The 23,175-nt window shown below is 38.2% G+C and overlaps 2 protein-coding genes across 16 annotated transcripts in view; one reads left to right on the top strand and one right to left on the bottom strand.

Moving 5' to 3' along the window:
• The window catches only part of ACSS3 (acyl-CoA synthetase short chain family member 3), a 92,101-nt gene extending 75,906 nt beyond the window's left edge, over positions 1–16,195 (top strand). For 3 of the 4 annotated variants that reach the window (XM_064509593.1, XM_064509597.1, XM_026100330.2), the window contains 5 exons: positions 8,064–8,145; positions 9,139–9,261; positions 14,795–14,894; positions 14,976–15,151; positions 15,446–16,195. In XM_064509593.1, the coding sequence (XP_064365663.1) occupies positions 8,064–8,145; positions 9,139–9,261; positions 14,795–14,894; positions 14,976–15,151; positions 15,446–15,517 (553 nt within the window). In that variant the 3' untranslated portion in view covers positions 15,518–16,195. Of the gene's footprint in view, positions 1–8,063; positions 8,146–9,138; positions 9,262–14,794; positions 14,895–14,975; positions 15,255–15,445 lie in introns of all 4 variants that reach the window. The other variant, XR_010388557.1, reaches the window with a different exon arrangement.
• A 4,088-nt stretch (positions 16,196–20,283) lies between these two features.
• PPFIA2 (PTPRF interacting protein alpha 2) overlaps positions 20,284–23,175 on the bottom strand; it is a 351,928-nt gene continuing 349,036 nt past the window's right edge. For all 12 annotated transcript variants that reach the window (XM_064509618.1, XM_064509631.1, XM_064509622.1 and 9 more), the window contains one exon: positions 20,284–21,756. In XM_064509618.1, coding sequence (XP_064365688.1) covers positions 21,728–21,756 — 29 coding nt within the window. In that variant the 3' untranslated portion in view covers positions 20,284–21,727. The remainder of the gene's footprint in view (positions 21,757–23,175) is intronic.

Here is a 23,175-nt window from a genome sequence, read left to right on the forward strand (position 1 = left end):
AGGTCAGAATGAAAGGTTATCTTTTGAAGCTCTTGCCTCTTGGATGCTTAACTGTTGCTATAATAAAACTTAGGCTTGTAACCAGTGGAGAGAGAAAGGCATTTTGAAAGGAAATTGATCCAAACTGTCTTAGTTATTCAACTAGGATGGGATAAATCAGCTTCCAGAGGTGTTTATATTTCTCGACTGTCTATAGGGGTTACATATGTAGCTCAATCTAGATGCTTAACGTTAGCTGCCTGAAAGTTCAGTGAGATTGATCCCATCCTTAGTAACTCTCTGCCAGATGAGCTGAATTGTATCTACCAACAGGTAATGTTGATAGACGTGTGTTTGCATTTCTGTGTCTTACTACCTTTATGTTTAAGTGCCTGTAAATAGTGGATATTGCCATATCAGGAGATGCTTCTAGGGATTGTCATCAATCTCTTAAAGCCAAAATTTGTCTTCCTTAATATTGTCCCTTTTTTAAGCATTTATTTGTCTTAAAGGATTCCACATGTGTTTATGTATTGATTTTTGTTTCGTCTTCCTCAGCATGACTTTTGCTGCAGCCAAATAAATTGATAGGGGAAAAGTGGAGGAATTTTCCAGTTTTTCACATTAGATAATTCAGGAAGAGTAATGGTTCAAGGACACTGTTGTTTTATCATTTCAGCATTTATTGTAATACCTGTTCTGAAATAGTAGGGGAAGAATAAGAAATTAAACTATCCTTCTAGTAGTTGATACAGAATCAGTTTTAAGGTAGGTTAACTGCCATCCATTTTTTTCTTCCAGCATTTTTTTGGCTTAAATTTTTGAGACAAGAGGCCTCTTAAATTTTTTTATTCTACAGCTTCACTATAAAAAAAAAAAAAAAAGCAGAGAGAGGAATGAGCTTTAGGAGGCAAATTGTGAATTCTTTAACACTTCTAACATTTGAATCTATGGATTGTTGAACAGAAGTTTGTTTTAGGATATTATAGTTCACCGTGTCTTAACATTTTGTCCAAGTTTAATTCTGGTAAGGGTCAATTTCTTGACAGTTTTTAGGGTTTTTTTGGACATAAACGTCCGTGGCTGTTAGGTTAGGACATCGTATTTTCTGTCTTACACAGTGCTCAGCTCAGCCACTATTTAACTGTGAGACTTTTTTCATTTTGTAACTAGAGCTAGTTTTCATAAAGCCCTCTAGCAAAGAAAGCTTGGCTCTCTTCATTTCTTAAGCAGATACGTTATCCTTCTTCTACATGTACAGACCCCTTAAAAATAGTTGGGACAATCCTTCTTACTAGCAGTGTTCGTTTCTTACGCCAGGGTCCTCCCCAGGCATCTAGAAGGAAGTGGGGTGTCAGGATAGGTTTTGCTTTTACTCTCTATGCACTCAGCAGCAAAATGTGATGCATCTCTTTAGGAAAAAAAGAAACCAAAACAAAACACTCAGGTGTTTGCTTTATCTGCAACATACTTGACAGGGCTGAAAAATGTTCTTCAGTGTTTCATGGAGAGGAGGATGGCCACAGGCTGCCTATGATACAAGCTGTGCAAAAGTGGTATGACGTTGCTCTTGGTTATTTTTAGCCCAGTCTAACTCCTGATAAAGACTGTTGGAGCTGTTTGAAGCCTGTGGTGCTTGCAAGTATAGTATTTGAAATACCTATACTGGCAGTAGAGTTTTAAACTTTAATTTTATCCTGCAGGAGTCAAAGCATTTAGAAAGGTAATTTTTACACCTACCTATTCCAACTATTCCCCCAGTATAGTCATTCCTTTATTCATCTGCGAGCTGATCCTCGCTTTTCTCACAAAGCCCTCATCTCTGCCCTCTGGAATGATTACATGCTGACGAGCTCTCACACAGGCTAATTTCCCTGGACAGCGCCATAATATGTTTGACTTCACAAGTTTTTCAGGATAAAGCAATAAAATACAGTGTCAAAACATTTATGATGAAAGGGTCAAAGAAAATGAAGGCCACTACAGTTCATTAGGGTGGCCTAAAATGAATCTGCTGCTTTCTAAATTTCCTCTTTTTGAGCTTCAGTCTTTGGACATGAAGGACAATTAACTGAGAATTTATTCTGAAATGAAAAAGATAGCAGCAATGACCTCCATTTTCCATTAGCAAGAGCAGTCTGATTTAGTGACACACTTTTGCTTGCACTGATCTGGTCTGCCTATAATTAATACACACTTGAAAATGTGTGCGTGCACGTTTGTGTGTGTGTAGTCACGATTAGTGATGAGAATTTTCAAAACTGTCTGTTCTCTTAAGGAATATTAGCAAAGAGAAATCCCATTTAAATTCCAGTGCAGTGGGAAACTCAGTTTTGCTCATGTACCTTATAAAGATTGCAAACCTATTATGTTTATTTTATGAAGCGGTTGCAAGCACTGTCTCATTAGCTGACATTATTCTTTATATGCATCCACAACAGCAAGGGAACTACATTTGTCATATATTCATTCTAGCCGGAGGGTAGTGTCAACCAGTAAATTCCTCCTTAGAGCCTCTCAAGACTGTTTATAACCCTGTGTTACACTTCCTGTAGTGTTTGTGTAGTTAATTTTGTGCCCTAATAATGGAGTATTCTGGGATAAGTATTGACAAATTAATTTTACCAATCTCCATTGTGCAGAATCACAGAAATACTTCTGTTCCATATTCAGAAAGAGGTGAGACATTGTAGTTACGTGATACAGTGATTCTCAAATGCTTATGTGAGTTGGACAGGGAAACTGGTAAATGTTACATTGCTTAAATTGCATTTAAGAATAGTGACTGTATGAGAGGCTCTGCAGACCATTAATGCTGATTTTTCATAAGTCCATGAATAGTGGAGAAGCAGGAAAGAAAATGAGAGTGTTCTGTCAATGGGTAAAATGATCGAAGTGATAAGCCACATCATTATGTAGAGCAAAATCATGCAATAGCTGATACAGAATGCTGTAAGAGGGTAAAACATTAAAAAATAGTTAATATTTTTGACATGGTTTTATAAGGAATAGGTCATTATAAATTTATAGCCTTTTAAAATATTTTTAGATCTTAAGTTGGCAGATATCAGTGTGAGAGGACCTTTAAAGGCAAATATTGTAAAGCTAATATTCTTTAGTGGGGAGGATGGTGCTCAGAAATAAGCAGCCCATTCCCAGTTTCACTGTTTGTAATATTGTGTTCAATCTTTACACAATATTTACAGAGCAAATAGTTAGATGTTCAATAAAAAGATGACTCATTTAATATTACTCATAATGTATAAAAAATTTTCAGTACGTATTTGGAAGTTGTTACAGAGAATAGTGGCTTGAAGCCAGGAATGTACTCTTTAAGATGCACAATAGAAATAAATATTAATCAAAATAGCTTAAAGGGGGAGAAAGGGAAAGAAAAAGGTGTAATTTTTCTCAATACATCGTAGTACCTTAGCATCCCATTAAAGATAATAAAAATGTTGTAGGAGTTGATGAAGCAACATTTGGGCATTCTGACTTGGGATAAACACACAAGAGAGAGGAAAGCTTTTGTTTGTGCTCGTCCGCTTTGCTGGAGGAAAAGGAGGAGGGGAGGCAAGGGCAGTGTTTTTAGACAGTAAAAACAAGGGAAACTCCATCTCAGCTTAAGAGAGGGAGTAGGTAACCTAGCTCAAGAGAAAGACAGATAAATTGAAGTTAGTCAAAATGCTAAAATACCTATTATTGTTAGATGGACCCATATAAGCTACATCATTATTTACAGAGTTTGCCTAGCTTTTTCAATGTTTTTCTAAATGTTTTCAACCTTGAAATGAGAAATAAGCCTGGATCTGTTTTGTTTTTTGCGGGGCTCTAGACATTTTAATCGTGATATTTTGGCAAAATCCCAGTACATATAATAACATTATGGAAAGCTGAGTTCCACCTTTATTAATTGTACTGATTATTTGTATTAGCACAATGCCTAGAAATTCTAGTCAGTCATGATGCTAAGCTCGTCACAAATGCAGAGTTGTGTGGGCCTGTGACTGCAAGACGGGAAAGGGAGGGTCGGATACCGGCACAGAGAGACACTCAAGGTTCACGAGGGGTTAAACAGGATAGATTTAATAAAGGACTTGCACTCCAAACTGCACGAGGAGACCTGGGAACTGCTTGGGGGGGTCACTGGGAGGCTGCTGGAGGCACGGGTTGGAAGCCCAGGCATGACTCACCTCGTTGTACCCTGAGGGCCCCTTGACCCTGCTAGAACTATTTCCTTATCTCAGCTGTGCTACCCTTGAGTAGCCACTGGCTGGGAAGCGGCTCGACATTGCTGACAAATGGCAAATGTGTGCCTGGCCCTGACGGGAATTTGGTCAGTGTGCAGAAAGCGCACTCTGGGGCTGCTACCACGTGCTCTGTGGGTCGCTGACTCCTCGCCAGATCTTCTGCAGGTGTTCCCACTGCGCTCCCCCGACTGACAGAGACGTGGTGTTGGTGCCACCAGAGTGTAGGCAAGGTTCAGACGTGCCCTTCAGGCATTGGCTTAACGAACAGCTAAGGTGTACAAGCAACTAAATTGTAGTAAATATATTTACTGAATTGTAACATGTATGCACATAAAACTAATCAGCCCAGAAGACCAGGAGTGTAATGTATTTTCCCCATAGTCCTAAATTCGACAGCCATGATGACAGTCACTGCCAGGGGTTGTCCCGCGCTTATTCCTTGGACTTTACATTGCGCAGTGCTTGAAGTAGGCTCGTTGTCTTGTGGACGTTGGGTTTGACGCACTTACAGCAGTTTCATCAGTGTCCCAGCTGCCATCAGCGTACAGGGTTAGGATGGAGAGCGGCAACGTCACGGCTCTGCTCAGCATATTCGTCAGGTCTCGGTTCTCTAGGTGAGAGTCTTCTAGAGGGGACATAGGCTGGGACGCTTTCCCCTTTGGTTAGTACCAGGTGGGTGTCTCCTGGCTCATCAGCAATAATTTTTCCCCTTCCAGCTGTCTGGGTTTAGTCAGATCTGTAGACCCGAAACTGCCTGGTTGCTGAGTGGGCACAAGGAAATTAATTTCTGGATAGTGGGGACGCCTGTCCGCTCACATATCAGTTGGGCTATTTGGTCTCCCTGTGCATGTTGCAGGGTTTGGGATCTGGTGTGATGGATCACAGCTTTCACCTCCTCGAGGTAGTTTGAGTCAGTGACCTCTGCAACGATGTCCACCCCCCCAGAGAGCAGTATTGCAGGGCTCCGAGCAACCGTAATACCCTTGAGGGATGGCAACTGCCACCCCATACTCCCAAGATGACGGCTGTCTGGGTCTAGGGTTATTTCTTTGCATGGCAGTCGCAGACCCAACCCTGCGCTCCCAGGCAGGGCTTGCATGGGAAGGCAGGCTTGGGGGTGCAGCCGTTGCGCTCTAAGCACATGCGGCTGCTCGGTGGATGCCCCCTTGAAACCAGCATATGGGGCAGAGCCACACGGCGGTCGGTCATTGGGGCAGGCTGTTGCCCGATGAATGTTTTTAGTCCAACCCGTGAGGGTACCAGTAGGGTCCAGTTTGCACAGCTGCTCTTTGAGCAGCCTGTTCATTTGCTCCATCAATCCTGTCCATTGCAGATGGTAGGGTACGGGATATATCCAGGCTATTCCTCGCTCTCCAGCCCAATTTTGAATGTCGTTCCCTGAAAAATGAGTGCCTGTCAGTCACTGACTCCTCGCCAGACCCGCAGGTGTTCTCACTGCATTGCCCATACCTGTCTAATTATTTTGCCTGAAAGATGATGTACATGCATGGAAGAAATGTTCAGGCTTTGCTTAGTAAACGGAAGTGTGTCCTAACTGCAATTAACGTTTTACAGAGAGCCATAGCGGGGCATTTTCATACTGTGTCTGTATTGTGCCATACTCTGCAGGATAGCGATACTTGCCCTAATCTGTAGTTTAGCAGTGTGGTTTCATAGACTCAGGGAGCTTTTTTATCTTGCTTCTCAGCAACATGTAATGTAGAGGTACTAGTCATTGCAGCAGTTTTTCTTGGAAAAGATTGGTAGGAGCAGAGATGATATGTCTGGTGATGCATTGCATACTTCTGAGTTTAAATTTCTAAACAATTCTATTTACAGAAAGGAAAATGTGTTTCTGATTTCAGCAATAAAACTCGTTCTTCTATTTAATGACTAACTGCAAACCATTGAATAGACCTTTGGAGAAATTATTAAGGACTTTGTCCAAATTAATTGTTCTGTCACTCTCATCATAAGGACGTTTTAGACTGTTAAATAAATTGCAAGTACAAAATATGCAATGACTGTAACTTATGAATTGCTATGCAGTTAGCAACCAGGCAGTAACCGTAGTTGACTACCATTTTCTTGAATCTGAACAAGAGATTTTTTCTTTTAAACTCCTACATATACAAACACAGGGATCAATATATTCTTCCTCTATTTTTTATTCGTGGCAAATATTCTCTAAGTCATGCTTGTGTATCACAGGGGTCCTTACTAAACTTGGAAGTCTTGCACTAGGCCAGTCACTTCCCTCCAGATGGGCAGTAGCCATCGTGCCTCCCTGAAGCCTGCATAACTAATGGGAAGTGTTTGGCTATTGGGGCTGTAGCGAACTGTAACCGTACTTTCAGGGGGTGTGATATATAGTATGTGTTGAGCTAGAACCATCAGAGAAAGTAGCAGGATTTATAGTAGTATACTCCCTTAGACAACGGGAGCTGAATTAAGCTGAAGATACATGGAATTGTAAACAGTCATGGATCTGAATCATTACTAGATGACGTGGCCTTTTCAGCATAGCTTATACTATTAATACTGTATTTAGGTAAAACATGTATTTTTTTCTTCTTCTTTTTATAATTGTAATATTAGAAAGTACATACCACTGCACTGGTAACACTGGTTCCTGTGACCAGAACGTCACAGGAGCCTTGTAATGAATATCGGTATTACTGCACTGCAGAGGGGTGTTTCCCTGCTGGAGCTCCTGCTTTTTGGATATAGTAATAAATCACAGGGACATTGTCAGGGTAAAAAATAATATACCCTGGCTAAAGATTTGCTTGTTAGGAATACAGGCATATGCTAACAATATCTGTATGAGGCATTTATGGTTTTATATATATAAATGTGCTTGTTTGCATGATTAGTCTCTCTCTTGCTACAGTTAAGCTTTATAAAACTTCTGTTTGTCTCTTTGAATATGTATTTCTTAGGCTTAAACGCAGCTTATTGCACTGCTTATCAGGTGGTCAGAACTCTGGAGGAATAAAATGGCTAATATTTTAACTGAGATTTCTGTAGCTTTTCTTCTTCTGGTAGATACATATTTGTGAAATGACCCTTTTTTGGTCTTTTGCATGTCCTTGACTGAAAATGGGTATACAGCATGCACTGAGAACTCAACTAATGAAGCATTTCAATATTTTGCAGCTTGACTTTTTATAGAATTATAATAAGTCTAGTTATTTTACGAAGTTCTGAAGTTGATTTTTTAGCAAATTAGTTGATTTTTTTATACTTTCAAAAAACTCCTTAAATAATTCCAATAATACTGTGCTCAGTTAAAATATATAAAAAAAAGAAAAACATTCTTATGCGGATTCTTATGACTGAAGACATTTGAGTTATGTCTGTTTACAGAAACTGAATACCTGTATGGCTGGGTAATTCAGTAGATATGCATATAAATGTATGTATATGTCTGTGGGTTAGAGATCTCTATAATAATGAAAGTTTCTGTATCATAGCACATATGCACATATTTCTGACAGATACTCTGTTCTTATAAATGTTGAAAGCTGAATGGTGGTAACATATTTATAGCATTTTCTATATTTACAAGACCAAACACTGTTTTTCTAAAGGTTGGAGACCCTATTTTATATTAAAGTTATGGACTGGGTACAGTTCAGACCTATATGTGATCACCTGTCATTTTAAGAAATATATGGTCCTGTTGATCTGTTAGCAACACATTATTGAACCGAACTGTTTTCTGACTGCATAGTCAGTAATTGTTTATCTGAATATAAAGTATGAATGTAGACAGTCAACCACATTGTTATATCTGTGCTTCTAATTTTGCTTTGTGCTTTTTAATTTAAGGTTGCCTCTGCCTCCTGGAGCATTTTCAGGTCTTTGGGAAAATCCAGAAACATTCCAGAAGTTATATTTCCAAAAATTTCCAGTAAGAATTACAAAATGAATTATATAAACTTATAGTAATCCCATGACACTGAATGATAGTAGATTTCAACTGGTTAATGTACAACATTATCATATCTTATTTTAATAGTTCTTTGATATGTGACTTCTTAGAGAGTTAAAAACATTTCAAGTAAACCTTTCTTCATACATACTTTCAGCTTTTAGGTACCTAGACTTTTTTCAGATCTGAAACAGAAGTAGTAAACTTCAAGTTTTTGAACCTAAATTTGTTTTCTACAGCTACATCGTTTGGTTTAATATAAGCCTTGCCACATTTGCAACCTTAGACTAGCATAACTTCAAATACACTACTACTGCTGACATGCAGTTATTCTGATTTAATGTCAGTCCAAAATATACACTTGTCTCTGGTGTGTGTAAATATATAGGAGGACCCTTACTGAATTAAGTGTGCCTCCTTTTCGGATGAACTATCCAAGGACTGGCTTGCTCCTTTCCATACAGAAGTAGATACACTTGTATTATATGAATATCCAAAATGAAAGTTTTTTTTCCAAGAATAAAAGTAGATGAGTAAATTGATGAGGCAAATCATTATTTTTTGCATTAGGGTGAAGATGTTGTTATATGCCTTGCTCCAGCAAATGGAAATATCTTTAGAGGCAATTCGACAACTGTCATTGTATCGTAACCATTCCACTCTTCTTGTGTAGATTCAGGCAATATATTTCTCAAAAGTGTCAGGGAACAAAGTAAGCAGAGTGGAAGAAATCTAGCTTTATATATTGTCTTCTGTTTTATCTTCACAAAGACTACAAAACCCTTCTGGAAAGGAGATGCCAAGGTATGTTACGACATAAGAATGGTGAAAATTATTAAGAAGTAAGTCTTACAGAGACCAACAACTTCATTTATGGAGACAATCAGTTTTGGTTTTTGGTTTCCCAGAATGATTGATGATCCTAGTAATATTTCTGAATTTATTTTTATTTTTTGGTTACCTTATTTTTAGGGATACTATGATACTATGGATGCAGGTTATATGGATGAAGATGGCTATTTATATGTCCTGTCTCGAGCTGATGATGTGATCAATGTTGCAGGACACAGAATTTCAGCAGGTGCAATTGAAGAGGTGAGCATTGGCTGACAGTAAACTAGAAACATGAAAAAGGAATAAAGAAAGCTGAGTTCACAGAGACTGAAAATCTCACAAAAATCTCTTTTTTTTCTGCTTTTCTTGGTTGCATTTGTATTGGTATTTTTAACAAAAACATTAAGTGTTTCAGGTCCTTCCTGCTAAAGTCCTTTCGAGGACTTGAACTTAATCAACAGTGAGCATTCATACCACAAGCTTGATCAAGCAGGCATGATATGACAGAGGAAGGTGGAGTTAAGGGGCAGTATGGTAGCAGTGGAAGCATTTCTGTAGACTCCGATGTCATATGTACTTGGGAATACATTATGATAATGTAGGCAGTCCTTCAAGGCTCAGTGTATCAGGGAGTTGCACCAGTTACTGTAGTGGCTTAGGAGCAGGAGCTTTTATTTCTAAAGTACAGTTTTAAGGTGTATTTTTGAAAGTGTTTGGTGTTGGATGAATTCTTTTCGGATAGACTCACATTCAGTGCTTTTCTTGATTTGAAGAGTTTTCTCCTCAGTTTCTGAAGAGCTGTTTTGTCTCATTCTTATTGTACAAGTAGTGCTAAATGAACAATGAAAATTTCTGAAAAAAAGTTCTGCTGTTAAATTGCAAATCATTAACGTAATACTCATGCAACTGGAAAAGCTGAAAATAGTGGAGTTGACAATAGTATCTGAGTTCCATATCCTTGTTCACTCGCCTCTCCACTGTTGTGATTGCCAGTTACGAATTTCCCTGATGAGAGATCAATTGCTTATTCAGTGAATATAGGAAAATATGTGCTGAGCATGTAACAAGGGAAAAATGTACTTTTTAAAACTCTGCACTTAACTGTGCACTGAATCACAAACTAATTTGTTGGTAATTTTTGCTTTATAATATTTATATTATAAATATGTTAATTAGGATGTTTTAGTGACACTGGATTTTTTAAAGACTAGAAAACTTAAAAAAAAGAATACGAGAAATTCTGGTTACACAGAAGCTCCTAGATTCCCCTACTAAATTCTCTTTAATAATTCCTTTCTATCTGGGTGATTTTAGGGAGACGAGGGTGGTATAGAGCTCTACAGTACATCATCCTCCGTTCTTTCCAGGACCTTTCAGAGACATCCCTGTTCCTGATATCCCAGTACATGATATCCCACTGCGAAAATAGCCTCCTGGGCCAGATTCATAGTGGTGTTTTAAAGCTGCTCTAACGTATGCTGCTGCGGATTGGTTCCAGAACTTGCAGAGCATAAAGCTGCATTTTTCTCCCAATTCAAAATCCTGCAATGAGCACAGCTTTTGGCAGGGGTTCTCATATTATCTGTGACAAGAAATATTTTCCTTTGCACAAGATAGCTTACATTGTTTGATGAAGTTTATACCACAAGCTTGATAAAGAGAGCATGATTTGACTGAATGAGGTGGGGTTGGTTAAGGGACAGTATGGTAGCGCTGGAGGCATTCCCGTACACTCTGGTATCATATGTATTTGTGAACAAATCATGGTAGAAACAGGCAATCCTTCAGGGATCAGTCAGCCAGGGAGCTGGACCATCTGCTGTTGTGACTCAGGACTAGGAAGGCATAAAGGTGGCTTTCAGTCACTCTTCTCCCTATTTCGCCTTGACTTGAGAGTTTTGTGTTGCTTCACTAGAGCACAGCAGGGAATCTCATCCCCACCCATTACTGCTCTACAACTAAATGGATGAGACTGGATCTGAAACTAACATAAACGAAGACATGAGTTAGGTCCTGAGGACATGAGTTACCTCCTGATCTGTATTATGTTTGCATCCTTTTGAAACTCTTCCTTGTCCCTGGGCATAGTGTCTGTTTTTATCCCTGTTAGGTAGAGCTTTCCCCTTGAAAGAATAAATGTTTCATCACTATGAAGTTCTAGAAGCTTTTCTGTTCTCCTTCTGAAAAAAGCTAAACAAACTAAAGTGTTGTTAAAATGCACACAGCAAACTGCTAGTTAAATGAGAAAGCATTAACAAGAACACAAATAACTCTTCAGGAAGATCAGTAAATACAGAATTGGAGGCTCGTCAAATTGCCTTCTAATTAAGTGACAGTCACCTTGTTGAGGCAGTACATTATCTGCATTTATATTATAGCTACAAGCTTAACAAGTTTTCCTTAACCTTTTGACTAAAAATTTCAGCTTCATTATGTTCCAGTTAGTTTCTTTGCCTAGGGTACCTATTACTATCATTGGGGCTCCATCCTACAGTGATGCAGTAGGAGTTACAGTTTGCTTTGCCAATCAGTGAATGTAAGCTATGGTGGTAACCTCAGGCTGTATTGATCTGTCCATCTCTGTTTTGTCTGGTGACCATGTTTGTCTTGACTCTGATGCAACCCAGATTACTTCTTGTCTGTCTAAGGCAAAAGATTAGAAATTGAGGAATTTAGCATGAGTAGTCCCCTTCCTGGCACTGAGGTTTCTGTCTGCTGCTGCATTAGAAGGTTTTAGGTCTATCCTTGTGGCCAGCACTCATTCCAGAAATGCGATTTCATTCTCTCTCTCTCTCTCTCTCTTTTTTTTTTTTTTCTTTTACTTTTAAGCAACTTTTGAATATCTACTGCTGATTCTGTTCCCTGTTCTTTTTGGCCTTGTCTTATAAAATTTGATCACTTTAAACTAGTATTTACACTTTCAGTCATTTGAATGAGCTATCCCAAAGTCAAAGCCTGAGAATACAGGTTATAACAGGAATGTTGGTAGGATTTTGGATGGACTAGTGAAGGAAAATATTAAAGAGACTTAACTATTTCAGCTCAACAGACTTTTATGAACAAGTGGCAGCCTGGAATAATGCAAGCAGTCTAGTACAAAACAAAGCTGGCTACACTTACATCTCCACCATCAAGGTCCTGTTGGTGCCTGATAGATAATTACGGAATTGATGGCAATATCAGACTACTGCAGACCTTTTTCCTTTGTTTCTGTGGAGAGGCCTCAATTCCTCTTGCTATATAGCTTATTAGTCTACTTTTCCATAATTGACTGACATTTCTTTTTACGGTAATGAATTGTATTGTTGTCAGGGTCGAGAATTTAGAGCAGAAAAGGATGTGTGTTTACAGCATGAAAAGGAATGCATTATTGAGACTCGGAACTAGAAGTGACCAAAGCTCGTAGGTGTATATGACGCAGTGAAATGTCACAGGGATTCACTTGATTAGAAGTTGCATAAGACACATTCGTGTATGACTTGCCAGTTTGGATACAGTGACTTCTGAACAAAGTAGACTGTATCTGAATTCAACTATGCTTGCGTATATTTAGACAGCATTGCTGTCTTCTCTCTCATACTCATGCCTGTTGTAAGAGTAGCCAGTGCTAATGTGCCTTTTTCCTAGAACATCTCCCAGATAGTCGTTCTTTCAGTCATCCCACTGCCCTTGATTTTGAAAACATATTATATGAAGATTGTTATTAGAAACACATCGTTTTTGTATGCAAAGAGAAATTAATGTGTAGGGTCACATTATGTGACCCTCTGTGTGGCCTTTGTCGCATTAGGTCCTCTTTGTGATTGAGTACAGAAGACATGTTGAAAGCACTCATGACAGCAAGATTTCCCGAGACCCTGATACCTGTGTGCAAAGAGCCAGGTGCCTTGGAACAGGATTCACAACTGCCAGAGTCTTAAGCCCAACTTTGTCCCAGAGTTAGGGACACACATCTCGGTATGCAGTGAGACATCTTGTGAATCCTCTCCAGCAAGTAAGAGCCTCAGCTAGCTAACTGGAAAGAAAAGAGTACCTCACACTTCTTTCCTAAAAGACAGTTTGAAGATATTAGTGCTAATGTGCGTCACTTGTGTAATTGCATAAACACACACCAGGGGACTTAGGTTTAATTCCCTTTTTTGTCTAAGGAGGTTCAGACTTAATGTCTCTGAGAGGGTGAGCTGAGCGCTAGGCTGTAAGCTGAGGTGGGGCCTCTTTATGGCTTTGGTTGAAACTCTACCTTTGCGCAGCAAAGAATGAAAAAGATTTAAGAAGTCAGAATGAACAAAGGTAAGTATGAATTTATAGCCCAGTAATGAGACTGCTTTCTGGTTTTAGTCCTTATTCCAGACCACTTTTTGCATTGTACATTAATTAATCACCATGCTTTATGACAGCCAACTGACCAGAAGCATTCATGACTTTATTTATTGAATCTTTGTCACTAGCATGAGAAAAAAAGGGTTTGTTTCTGCAATAGGCTATTCCTAAGGGAAGTACTGATCCATCTTAACTGTCAGCTTTGTTGTTTCAACTCATTGTAAACATTGTAACGTGGCAAAATCCATGCACAGTGAAATAAATGTTGGGAACAATTTAGTCTGTGAATATTGATGAAAGTAATGATGCTGTATTAGCACAATGTGGTATTATCATTAGGGATGGAAAGCAAAAGATACATACTTAGGGCTTAGGGCTATGCATAGGACATCTGTTTTGGAAAGCTGGATGAAGTGTTTTCTTGCCTGAGAAAACTGAGGTCTCATTTTACATGAGGGCTGGTTAAGCTAGGAAGGGAAATATGAAAAGAGATGGAAGATAACCATGCAAGTATTTGTTATACATTCAGATGTAAATACTAATAATATGATGTAAACACTAATAGTAGTCAGCAAATAATACCCACAAGTATTTTCAGACTTTCACTAAAACTTCCTAAAGATGTCTGTTTTATTCACTGGATCTTTTCTATCTTCTGCTTAATCTCACTCTCCTTTTTACTGCATTAAAAAATATCAAAGATGATGGGAAGGAGAGGTCACTTTCTCCTCCCCCCCCCCCCCCCCCGAAAAACAATAGGTTCCCAAATGAAAACTCTATAAGCAAAATATGTGAGTAGAAAGTAAAGACAGGTATCTCGCTTTTAAACAACTTCAGCTTGATTGGTGTAGAGGAACAGTAACAATTTGTGATGACTTTTTTCATGAGATCCTGGAAAGTTACAGTTTCCAATAAATTCACATACTACAGTCTCTCTTCATAATATTATTTCCTAATATTGTAGCAGGTAAAGGACTTTTAATTCCAAGTCCATTCCTACCTTGCAGTTGCTGCAGGTAGGTTACACAGCTGTGTGTTGATTGTGCATTTGAATAATACTTTTATATTTTTTCTATATACTTGTGTAAATATCAGTTGTAATGTTAACCTGACGGTATGTGTCCCAGCAAAGAACTCACTAAGGCACAAAAAGATGTGATTCTCTTGTTTTGCCAAAGCTGTAAGGAAATCACCTTTCTTTGTTTTATATTTGAATCTTGTGTTGCTAAAGCTTTTATTTCTTATGTTTATTTAGAAGCTACACTGTCTGTCTAGGATAGCACGTAAGAGTGTGTGAAAATATGCATACCTGTACATCTGCAGCATATGTAATTAGAATCCTGAGGTTTACTGACTAAGCAATTTTTGCTCTTAAAATGTAAGATTTTTTGTATGTGCCTATCTGTCAAAGTTTTTCACTGAAATGTTCAAATTATTATTAGTTCCATTTAGTTGTTTTTTTTCTCTCCCTCAGTCTGTTCTCTTCCATCATGCCGTGGCAGACTGTGCCGTTGTAGGCAAGGAGGATGCCTTAAAAGGGCATGTCCCATTTGCACTATGTGTACTGAGAGAAGGTGAGAGCTTGTTACTACTGATGTTACTAAAACTTGCACAAGATCAGGGAAAAGGTTAAAACATTTGAAATTCTTCATTAGGTGTAAAGACAGAAAAGAAGAAGATTTTGGAAGAGATTGTTGAGCAAGTTCGAAAAAACATTGGTCCAGTAGCAGCTTTCCAGAAAGGAGTGTTTGTGAAGCAGTTACCAAAAACACGTTCTGGCAAGATACCGCGTTCAGCTCTTTCTGCACTTGTCAGTGGAAAGCCGTATAACGTAAGCTGTAGATGTGTGCCCTAATGAATTAGATGCACGTGCAAAGACTCAACATCATCTTTTTGATTCTCTAGACCATTCTGCAATTGCTCTATGACTTCAGGTAGCATATTGCATTTTCTTTCTACAGTATCTTACCCAAAAGATCTTCATGCTCAAGAGATTTCCAAATACTGTGTTCTCAGTTGAGCTTTTGAAAGCTAGAATTAGATGATTCTCTGAATTAAATTCTGTTTCATTACTGCTTGAAGGATAACAATCTACTATCACATGTTTCTGTATATTCCTTTTCAGATAACACCAACCATTGAAGATGCTAGTGTGTTTAAACACATTGAAGAAGTGCTGAAGAAAAATCAAATGTGATAATAGGTTAATAACAAACTGGAATATACAAAGAGACTCTCTGTTAAGAAACACCACATTTTAAAAATGAGTAGTGATTTGGGACAAAATTTTTTACTACAGAAATGGTACTGTGTTGTTTAACGTTGTCATAACCAATGAAACATGCTGAAGCATCTGCATGTTGTCATTTTATGCTGGATATTAAGATTGCTAAGAATTGCAGATAGAATTCATGCATTTCTAAAGCCTTAAATTAGAAAGAATCATTAGATTATCTAATATGGTCTCTTGTGACCTTCCATTTTAATCCATTATTATATAATGAGAACAATAACTTGAATTTGGCTAAAACAGCTTAAAAAAGGTAAGTCATGGTATGAGGACAGCAATAAATAGAAATTCTAATGTGAAAATTATTGCACATATAAATTGTCTTCACTTACAAAATATGAGCTTTATCTTTTTTAAAAAAAGTAAAGTTATTTTTCTGGTTTCCACTGATTTTTGCCAAGTCTGTCAGTTATAAATTAGATTCCTTTAGTTGTTTTATTCAGTGATTTTCCAAAGTGCCTTTTTTGTAGGATGTTAGATGAAGTCTTCTGGCTTTAAAAATCTGTGAAAACTTTGATTTATCCATAGTAATATTGAATAAAAACATGAATTTGAAAAATTTGAAATAAAAATACATTTACTCTATGCATTTTTGCTAATTTTGTTGTGTGTATCACTCTTACAAAAAGGATAACCGGGATTTTTTTTTGCTGACATAAACAGATGCTTCAGGCTTGCTGAGATATATATATATAGCCAAGAAATTTAGCAAGTGCAGATACTAGGCAGACCATTCTTGAATTTGTAGGCCTTTCCAAAATAGTTTGCAGGTTCTCAGCATACTAGCAGATGGAGGATACGCACTCTAAATACATTACTTCTCAAGCTTTTTTTAACCAAACAATAAATGTAAAGATCCTTTTTAAAATACATGTTCACAGAAATGTTTTGAAACAAAAAAAGTTATTCAAACTCAGCTTTGCTTTCTAGAGGAAGTAACAGTAAGCAATAGGTGAATTCAGATGTTGGGATAAAGGAGAGGTTCCCTACATAGGCTAAACAAGGTAGAAATGGAGTCTAGACATATTTTGCTGTTGGAGTGTGTCCTCAAAAGTGGATGTCTGGAAATATTGTTACCTTTTGGTTAGAGTTAAGGACTGTAGCACTGTTAAGTGGCACAATAGTATTGTGATAAGATAAAACAGTAGATTGATATAACAGCCAAATGACAATAGATAGATAGCTAATTAAAATTACCCTTATCCAGATTCTGTCTTGGGCCCAGTAAGCTCTACCAGTGCCATAGGCAATAAAAAAAAAAAAAAGTCCAGGTGTTTTTTTCTTGGGACCCCCAGTTGAGCCAGCTACTAACTGTTGGACCAAGTCATACAGTCATATAATAAAACAGCCTGGTTTGAATCTGTGTTTTACTTTGGTTGTTGGCAGATAATTGCATGATAAGGTAGCCATCCTGCTCAGCTATTTAATGTAGTTGAAAATCACAATCTGGACAGGGAGCAAAAACATTTAAAGACTGAGTGAAGGCTAATGATGCTTTGTGGTAGATGTGCTGACTACACAGATCAGTGATTTACACGTGGGAGTAATTTTGCTCCTCAGCGATGTCCTAATAACTGCTGTGAAATAGTTATATAAGTTGCAGCTGGTTGATCAGGATATTATTTTCTTCTGGATGGATTATTGACATACTAAGGCTTTAATAGGAGGCCTGTGCCACATAATGGAGTGCCCTGCAGAGGCTGCTGAGTGTTTTTCAATTGTGAAGCATTCCAGCTTAGCAAACTATGCTGAACAGTTACAGGTCAGTAGAGTCATCTTGGAGTCATCACTGGTAGTTCTTTAAAATCAGTTGTGCAATGGCAGCCAAAAACAGTCAACATGATGTTGGGCATCATCAGGAAGGGTACTGAGAACAAAAAAGGAAGCATCTTTTTGTCACTGTGGAACCTTGGGTGTTCCCACGTGTTGAGTATCATTTACCATTTTGGTCACCGCATCTCCATGACAACACAGGGGAGGTAGAAGATGCATAGAAAAAAAGGAGCTAAAATGTTTTGGAGTAGCTGCCTTTTAAGGAGAAAATAAAAAGGCTAAAACTCTTTGAATTTATTCCCTCCCCCCTCGCCCCCCCCAAACTTCCTCTCTTTAAATTAAGAGTTTACAAAGTCTTGAAGGCAGCGGTAAGATGTGTGTAGAGCTGCTCTTCACCAAACCAAGCAATACAAAGAACTAAGAGTCACTCACTGAAGCTAATAAGGAAGCAGGTTAAAAGCAAGTTGGTTACTATAGGAAGTTTTGGACCCAAATACTATCAGCAAGTTCAAAATAGGGACAATAGGCCCATAAACAGATACTAAAGGGATAGGCATATGCCTTTAACACATGATTGTAAATACCAGGGTAGTATGATACGAAGGGACTGCAAAAAATGACCAGGTTCATGGGTTCTCCCTAAACAGCAGGTACTTTTGGTACTCTCCAAGATGGGCTAGATGGCCTACTGGCTTGACTGGATAGAGCATGTCTTACAGTCTTAGTCCAGCTGCGAAGCTAGAAGTCAACCCTGTGGAACATTGTGATATCATTCTGCCTTAAATATTCTTGTTACTATATGCTATTTTGTAGTTTGGCTATGGCCTTTAAAAGAAGATGATAAGAGATCTTACGGGGATTTCTGTACTGAATTCCTTGGCTGTCTTAGGGTTAGGGTTACTAACGCTAAATATGTGATACACATAAAATGCAGGTAACAAAATTCTGTTACTATATGCTATTTTGTAGTTTGGCTACAGCTTTTGAAGGCAGATGGTCTTCACTCAAACAAGGATTTCTTTCCATAAGAAAACACAAGTATCTTAGCACAGAGAAGCTGTGGCACATTCATGAAGTGTATGTCCATTACTTGTAGGTACAATGAAAGCATAGACATTAGTTTTTGGTACAGTTACCCAGCTGCAGCCACAATGTTATAAATGCATGCAAAAGGAGCAGGAGGGGAATTAATTAGCAAGAATACAAACCCGGCAGGAAAGATACTACAATAGGATGGAGGAGAGGAGAATTCATTTCCTGGGACCTTGTATAGTTTTCCCACTGACATCTCATGTTTCTGCTCCAGTTCCCCCCATCTGTAACATAAGGACACCTTTTTCTAGTTTGGGCCTTTTTTTAAGGAAGGGAGAACAGGATAGCATCTAGAACTTATTTTAGTATCTGACTTAAAAAACAAACAAACAAACAAACAAACCCCAAGTCGCCAGAGATTAGTAGTGGCAATATAGGCACCAGCCTTTCTGAGGGGTTAGTTGCTCATATTAGTATTGACAAGAAATCATTATCAGAATTTTTTGTGAAGAGCTTGAGTAGTTAGCAGTCTTAACTTCTCTTGGCTTTCTGAGGAAGCCTGAGCATGTTAGATGACCTTTATTTTATTGTTTTCGGTTTAGGTAGAGATCATTCAAGATCAAAACTGAAATAAGAGAGAGGGGCAGAGTGGTCATATGTGCTCTGCTAATGTGCAAGATTCCAGAAATGCCAAACAGCTTATTCATCACCACTCAGAAAATGCAGACCAAGAAAGCGCTCTTAAAGCAGCAATGCAGTATGGAAATACAGTTGTTTCATGGGCACTGTTTTTGTTTTTCTGAGGAGCCTTTTTTGAGGAATTGTGATTGCAGAATGGTTTGTTTACAGCTTTAGATTTGTGCCGAGTTGGGGAAAGGGAGGGGAAATTACTGCCAAAGCTAGTGGGGAAAGGACTAGTGATTCTTGTGCACAGTTCTGTTCGCTACCCAACAACCTGGTTATACACTCGAGGAAGAGCAAGCATATTTAACAAGAGATAGGAGAGCACTGATTTTTAAATTTTGTCTTTTAGAAAAAGCATGTGAGTAGATTTTTGAAAGTTGGCTGGGAGAGGTTAGTGTAATAATTAGTCCCTGTGTGCAAAAGAATCAGAACTAACTGGACGACATTTAGCATACTCATAATTTCTAGATGTTGAGAGTAGAGCTTCAGCTTATGTGAGGAAGAGAGGGATGTACTCAGAGCTTTTGTAATTTGGATGCTAGCCTTTGTCACAGTAATATTTTTAAAATATATTTTTTAATTCTTCTGAGCTGTTTTCTTCCACTGGGGAAATAATTTGGGGGTTCTGTACTCCAGGGGCAGTATACCTACCACTTTATTCCCAGGACTTTGCTCATTCCTGTCCCCAACACACCTCATTTCCCTTTGCCCCCGAATGTGAGTGAGGGCTGTGCCAATGCAGGCTGAAAAAGAAAGCCTTAAAAAAAAAAAAAAAAAAAAAATCAAACTGGAATTTTCAAGGAGGGGGTGTATGCAAATGATACTACAACCACTGAAAATGGTGTTTGCATTGCTTTACTTCGTGACATTCTGGACTAAAGTAATCCAAAAGGGGGCTGGAGGAAGAGAAGAAAGAACACGAGCAACAATGATGTTGGTTAAGCCCGAGGAACTGTACATAAGAGAGCCCTGTCTTTATACAGTTGTGTTGTAATCAAAGGTGTCGTACCATACACATAAGCAAGTTCAGTGCTCCCTCTCGTGGCAGATTATGACCAGTAAATTCATCGTAACTCATACCTGTTAGTGGCAAAATGTGCTTATGCTTAGCTCTGAGAAGTATCCGGCATCCAAACTATTTTAATGCTACTATGTACCAAGCTAAATAGACTTATAAACACAAATAGCACTGAATTCTTTTTTATTGACATTGGGGGAGAAAAATCTTTCACCATCTGATTGACTGAAATTTGCCAAATGAAAATAGACAAAACAAATGTTTATGTACGTGCAAACATTGCTGATCAAACTGCTAAAAGAAATAACTAAAAGACAGGTCTTGAGCTAAGATCAAGCAGCAGAAAAATAGCAAATAGGTAAATGACTAATAAATAGGTCTTACTTTGAAACTTCCCATTTAAACAAAGAATAAACAACAATAACACCACCAAATAAAGCCACAGCAGGTAATAGTTGCTCTTCTAAACTTTTATACACTATATATTAATCACTCTGTCTTTCAGTTATTTCCTCTGATAAAACTGACTTCTGTGAAGTCTCAGCAAGGCCATCTTGGCTAAAAGCATAACGTTAGACAGGAGCCTGTCTAATGCCCTGTTATAATGAAGAAATGGTGGGGTTTAGCTTCTCTTTTCTTTCATTTTCTGTGTTGAATATATTTGGAAACTCGAGAATTTGATTTTATGCAAACATTAGATTTTTATTTTCCAATGCTGGCTGGTGACTGAAGATCCTGGAACAAAAAGGTGGCTCTTGGTAAAGCAAGAATCTTCTTGGTCCGCAAGAAACATAGAAGAAAGTTTTTGTTTTTGTTTTTGTTTTTTTTTTGTATAAATCATGTTTTATTAAATTACTTTGTTTTTTTTGTAAACAGTTCTTCTGGGTTTTGCTTGCTTTTTTTTCTAAGAGGTGAGCCATCATGGTGATTCTCTATAGATATCTGACATTTCTATTTTGTCTTTAGAGGTCCATTTTGGCTCCAGTTCCAGGTTATTTCATTCTATTTTAGATCATCAGAGGCAGGTGTTCAGCTTGAAATATTGACAGATTTTTTTTTTTTTTTTTCAGTAAGAACATGTTGAAGCTTCTAACTCTGCTAAACATATTCATTTGACTGTTACAATCCAAAAACTGTAAAAATGGTGGAATGGAAAGATACAAACAGTATTATTGACACTGTTTTGTCAAATGTTTGCACTGAGACCCCATGTACCATAGATTTTATTTTTAAAAAATCATATTTATATCCATTTACATAAGACTTACACATTTTAAAAGAAATACATACACAGTAAATACGTAAATGTCTAGTATTTTACAATAAAACAGATGGAATGATGTAAAAATGAGTGGCTTCATTTGATAAAAGCTTTGGATGTGCACTACTGCCAAATTTCTGATGACAGAAATGCTGAGAGGAAAGGGGGAGGTTGTTTTGTTTTTCTTTTTTAAAATAATTTAGGATTTTTTATTCTTGCTTTAAACTAATTAATATGTGAAAAGAACATCATAGCACTTTGTCTGATAAACCTTTTGTGTTCTCTTCCCTATTACCCTGTTCTTGAAGAGAGTTTTAATGCTCTTTTTCCTAAGTAGTGGTAGTGCACTTCAGGTAAAGTAGAAGAAAGAGATGACATCTAAAGGAAAAAAATAAACAAACATTAATTAGCAAGATTCTTTGATTCTCATTTTGTCTAGGATGCAGGGACACCAACAGCAGTGTTACAGCACTGAATAAGCTGTTGCTTGTTTTAGTAAAACCTTAGTATCTGAGGGAGACATTCATTTGCTGTTTTAGATCTGTCACATAACTCTATTAATAATACATTTTAATCTTCTACTAATATGTACTGATTCCTGTCCTAGAAACAAACTCCTACATATGGTCATTTTACAGCTATTTCTTGATGTTTTGATTCAGCATTGGGGCTTCTGGTTTCCTGCATCTGTAGACCTTTGCCTGTTTGTTCAGCCCTGTGCCACATATTTTAGTTGTATAGACCCTACTGACAACTCTGTGATTCTCCTTCTTCACTGCAGCTTGACAGCATATACCTTTATGACCCTGGTGATTTCTTTGCTATGGACCAGCTGTTTCCAGATCATCATTCACATTGTTTTGGAAGTCGTCTTCTCCATTTGTCTTTACAAATCCTCTTTGGAAGCCTTCACTGATAAAGGACATATTTGCGTTTACTAAATTCCCTTTGACATTTCATTGGTAGAAAATCGAAGCTGTGTATATTCCAGTGCTCCCTCCCCATGGCAGTGAAGCGCTCCTGACTGCGCCTTCTGACTTGGCCATGACATGTATTTCATGAGTCGCAGGTGTAGGGAACGTTTAAACAGGAGCACTGCCAAATCGGCAGTAAGTTACATCCTTCCACTGGCTGGGTAACTGCCTCCAGATGCTGAGCTGGACAGCATAGAGCCACCACAGCAGAAGGCTGATCGATCTCATATGCACTATGATTAACAACTTCTCTGCAAGATTAAATGGCCAGACAGCAGCAGCCTTAAACAATGCTAAACATTAGATCTTGAGAACATGTTCAGACTGAGCTGGGCCGTTGATAAAACTGTTCGGAGGATGCCACTTCATGTTTTCTGTCCACTCATCATGGTGGTTTCAACAAATGATTAAAAAAATACCTGTAATGGAACTTGAAAGCATGTGAATTGAATCCATGTGCAACCCATTCGCAGCTCTCCTTTCAGTCCACTCTTCCTATGCATATTCCCTTTTATTAGTCTCAAAAATTCTCTTCTTCTGCTGTTGTGTGGCAACAAGCTCATCCAGCTAGCCCGTCTGCTGCTTAGACTCAGTCCCATGTAAATGTAGTCACCAGAGTACCACAGCTGTTGGTTTACTCTAGGCAAGGTTACAAGTCTGGGCCTCCCTCTGACATGGAAGATTTCAGGAGGTTGTAATCAATAACCTTCCCTTTAGTCCAAGTAGCAGGCAGTTCCTTTCCATGATGAAACTGCTACTCAGGAAATGAGGGCAGGTTATGGATCACAACATGCCTCCTGAAAGTTTCTAGGTCAGAGGGAGG

This window comes from Dromaius novaehollandiae, chromosome 1 (assembly GCF_036370855.1).
Source record: "Dromaius novaehollandiae isolate bDroNov1 chromosome 1, bDroNov1.hap1, whole genome shotgun sequence".
Classification (NCBI taxonomy): Eukaryota; Metazoa; Chordata; class Aves; order Casuariiformes; family Dromaiidae; genus Dromaius; species Dromaius novaehollandiae.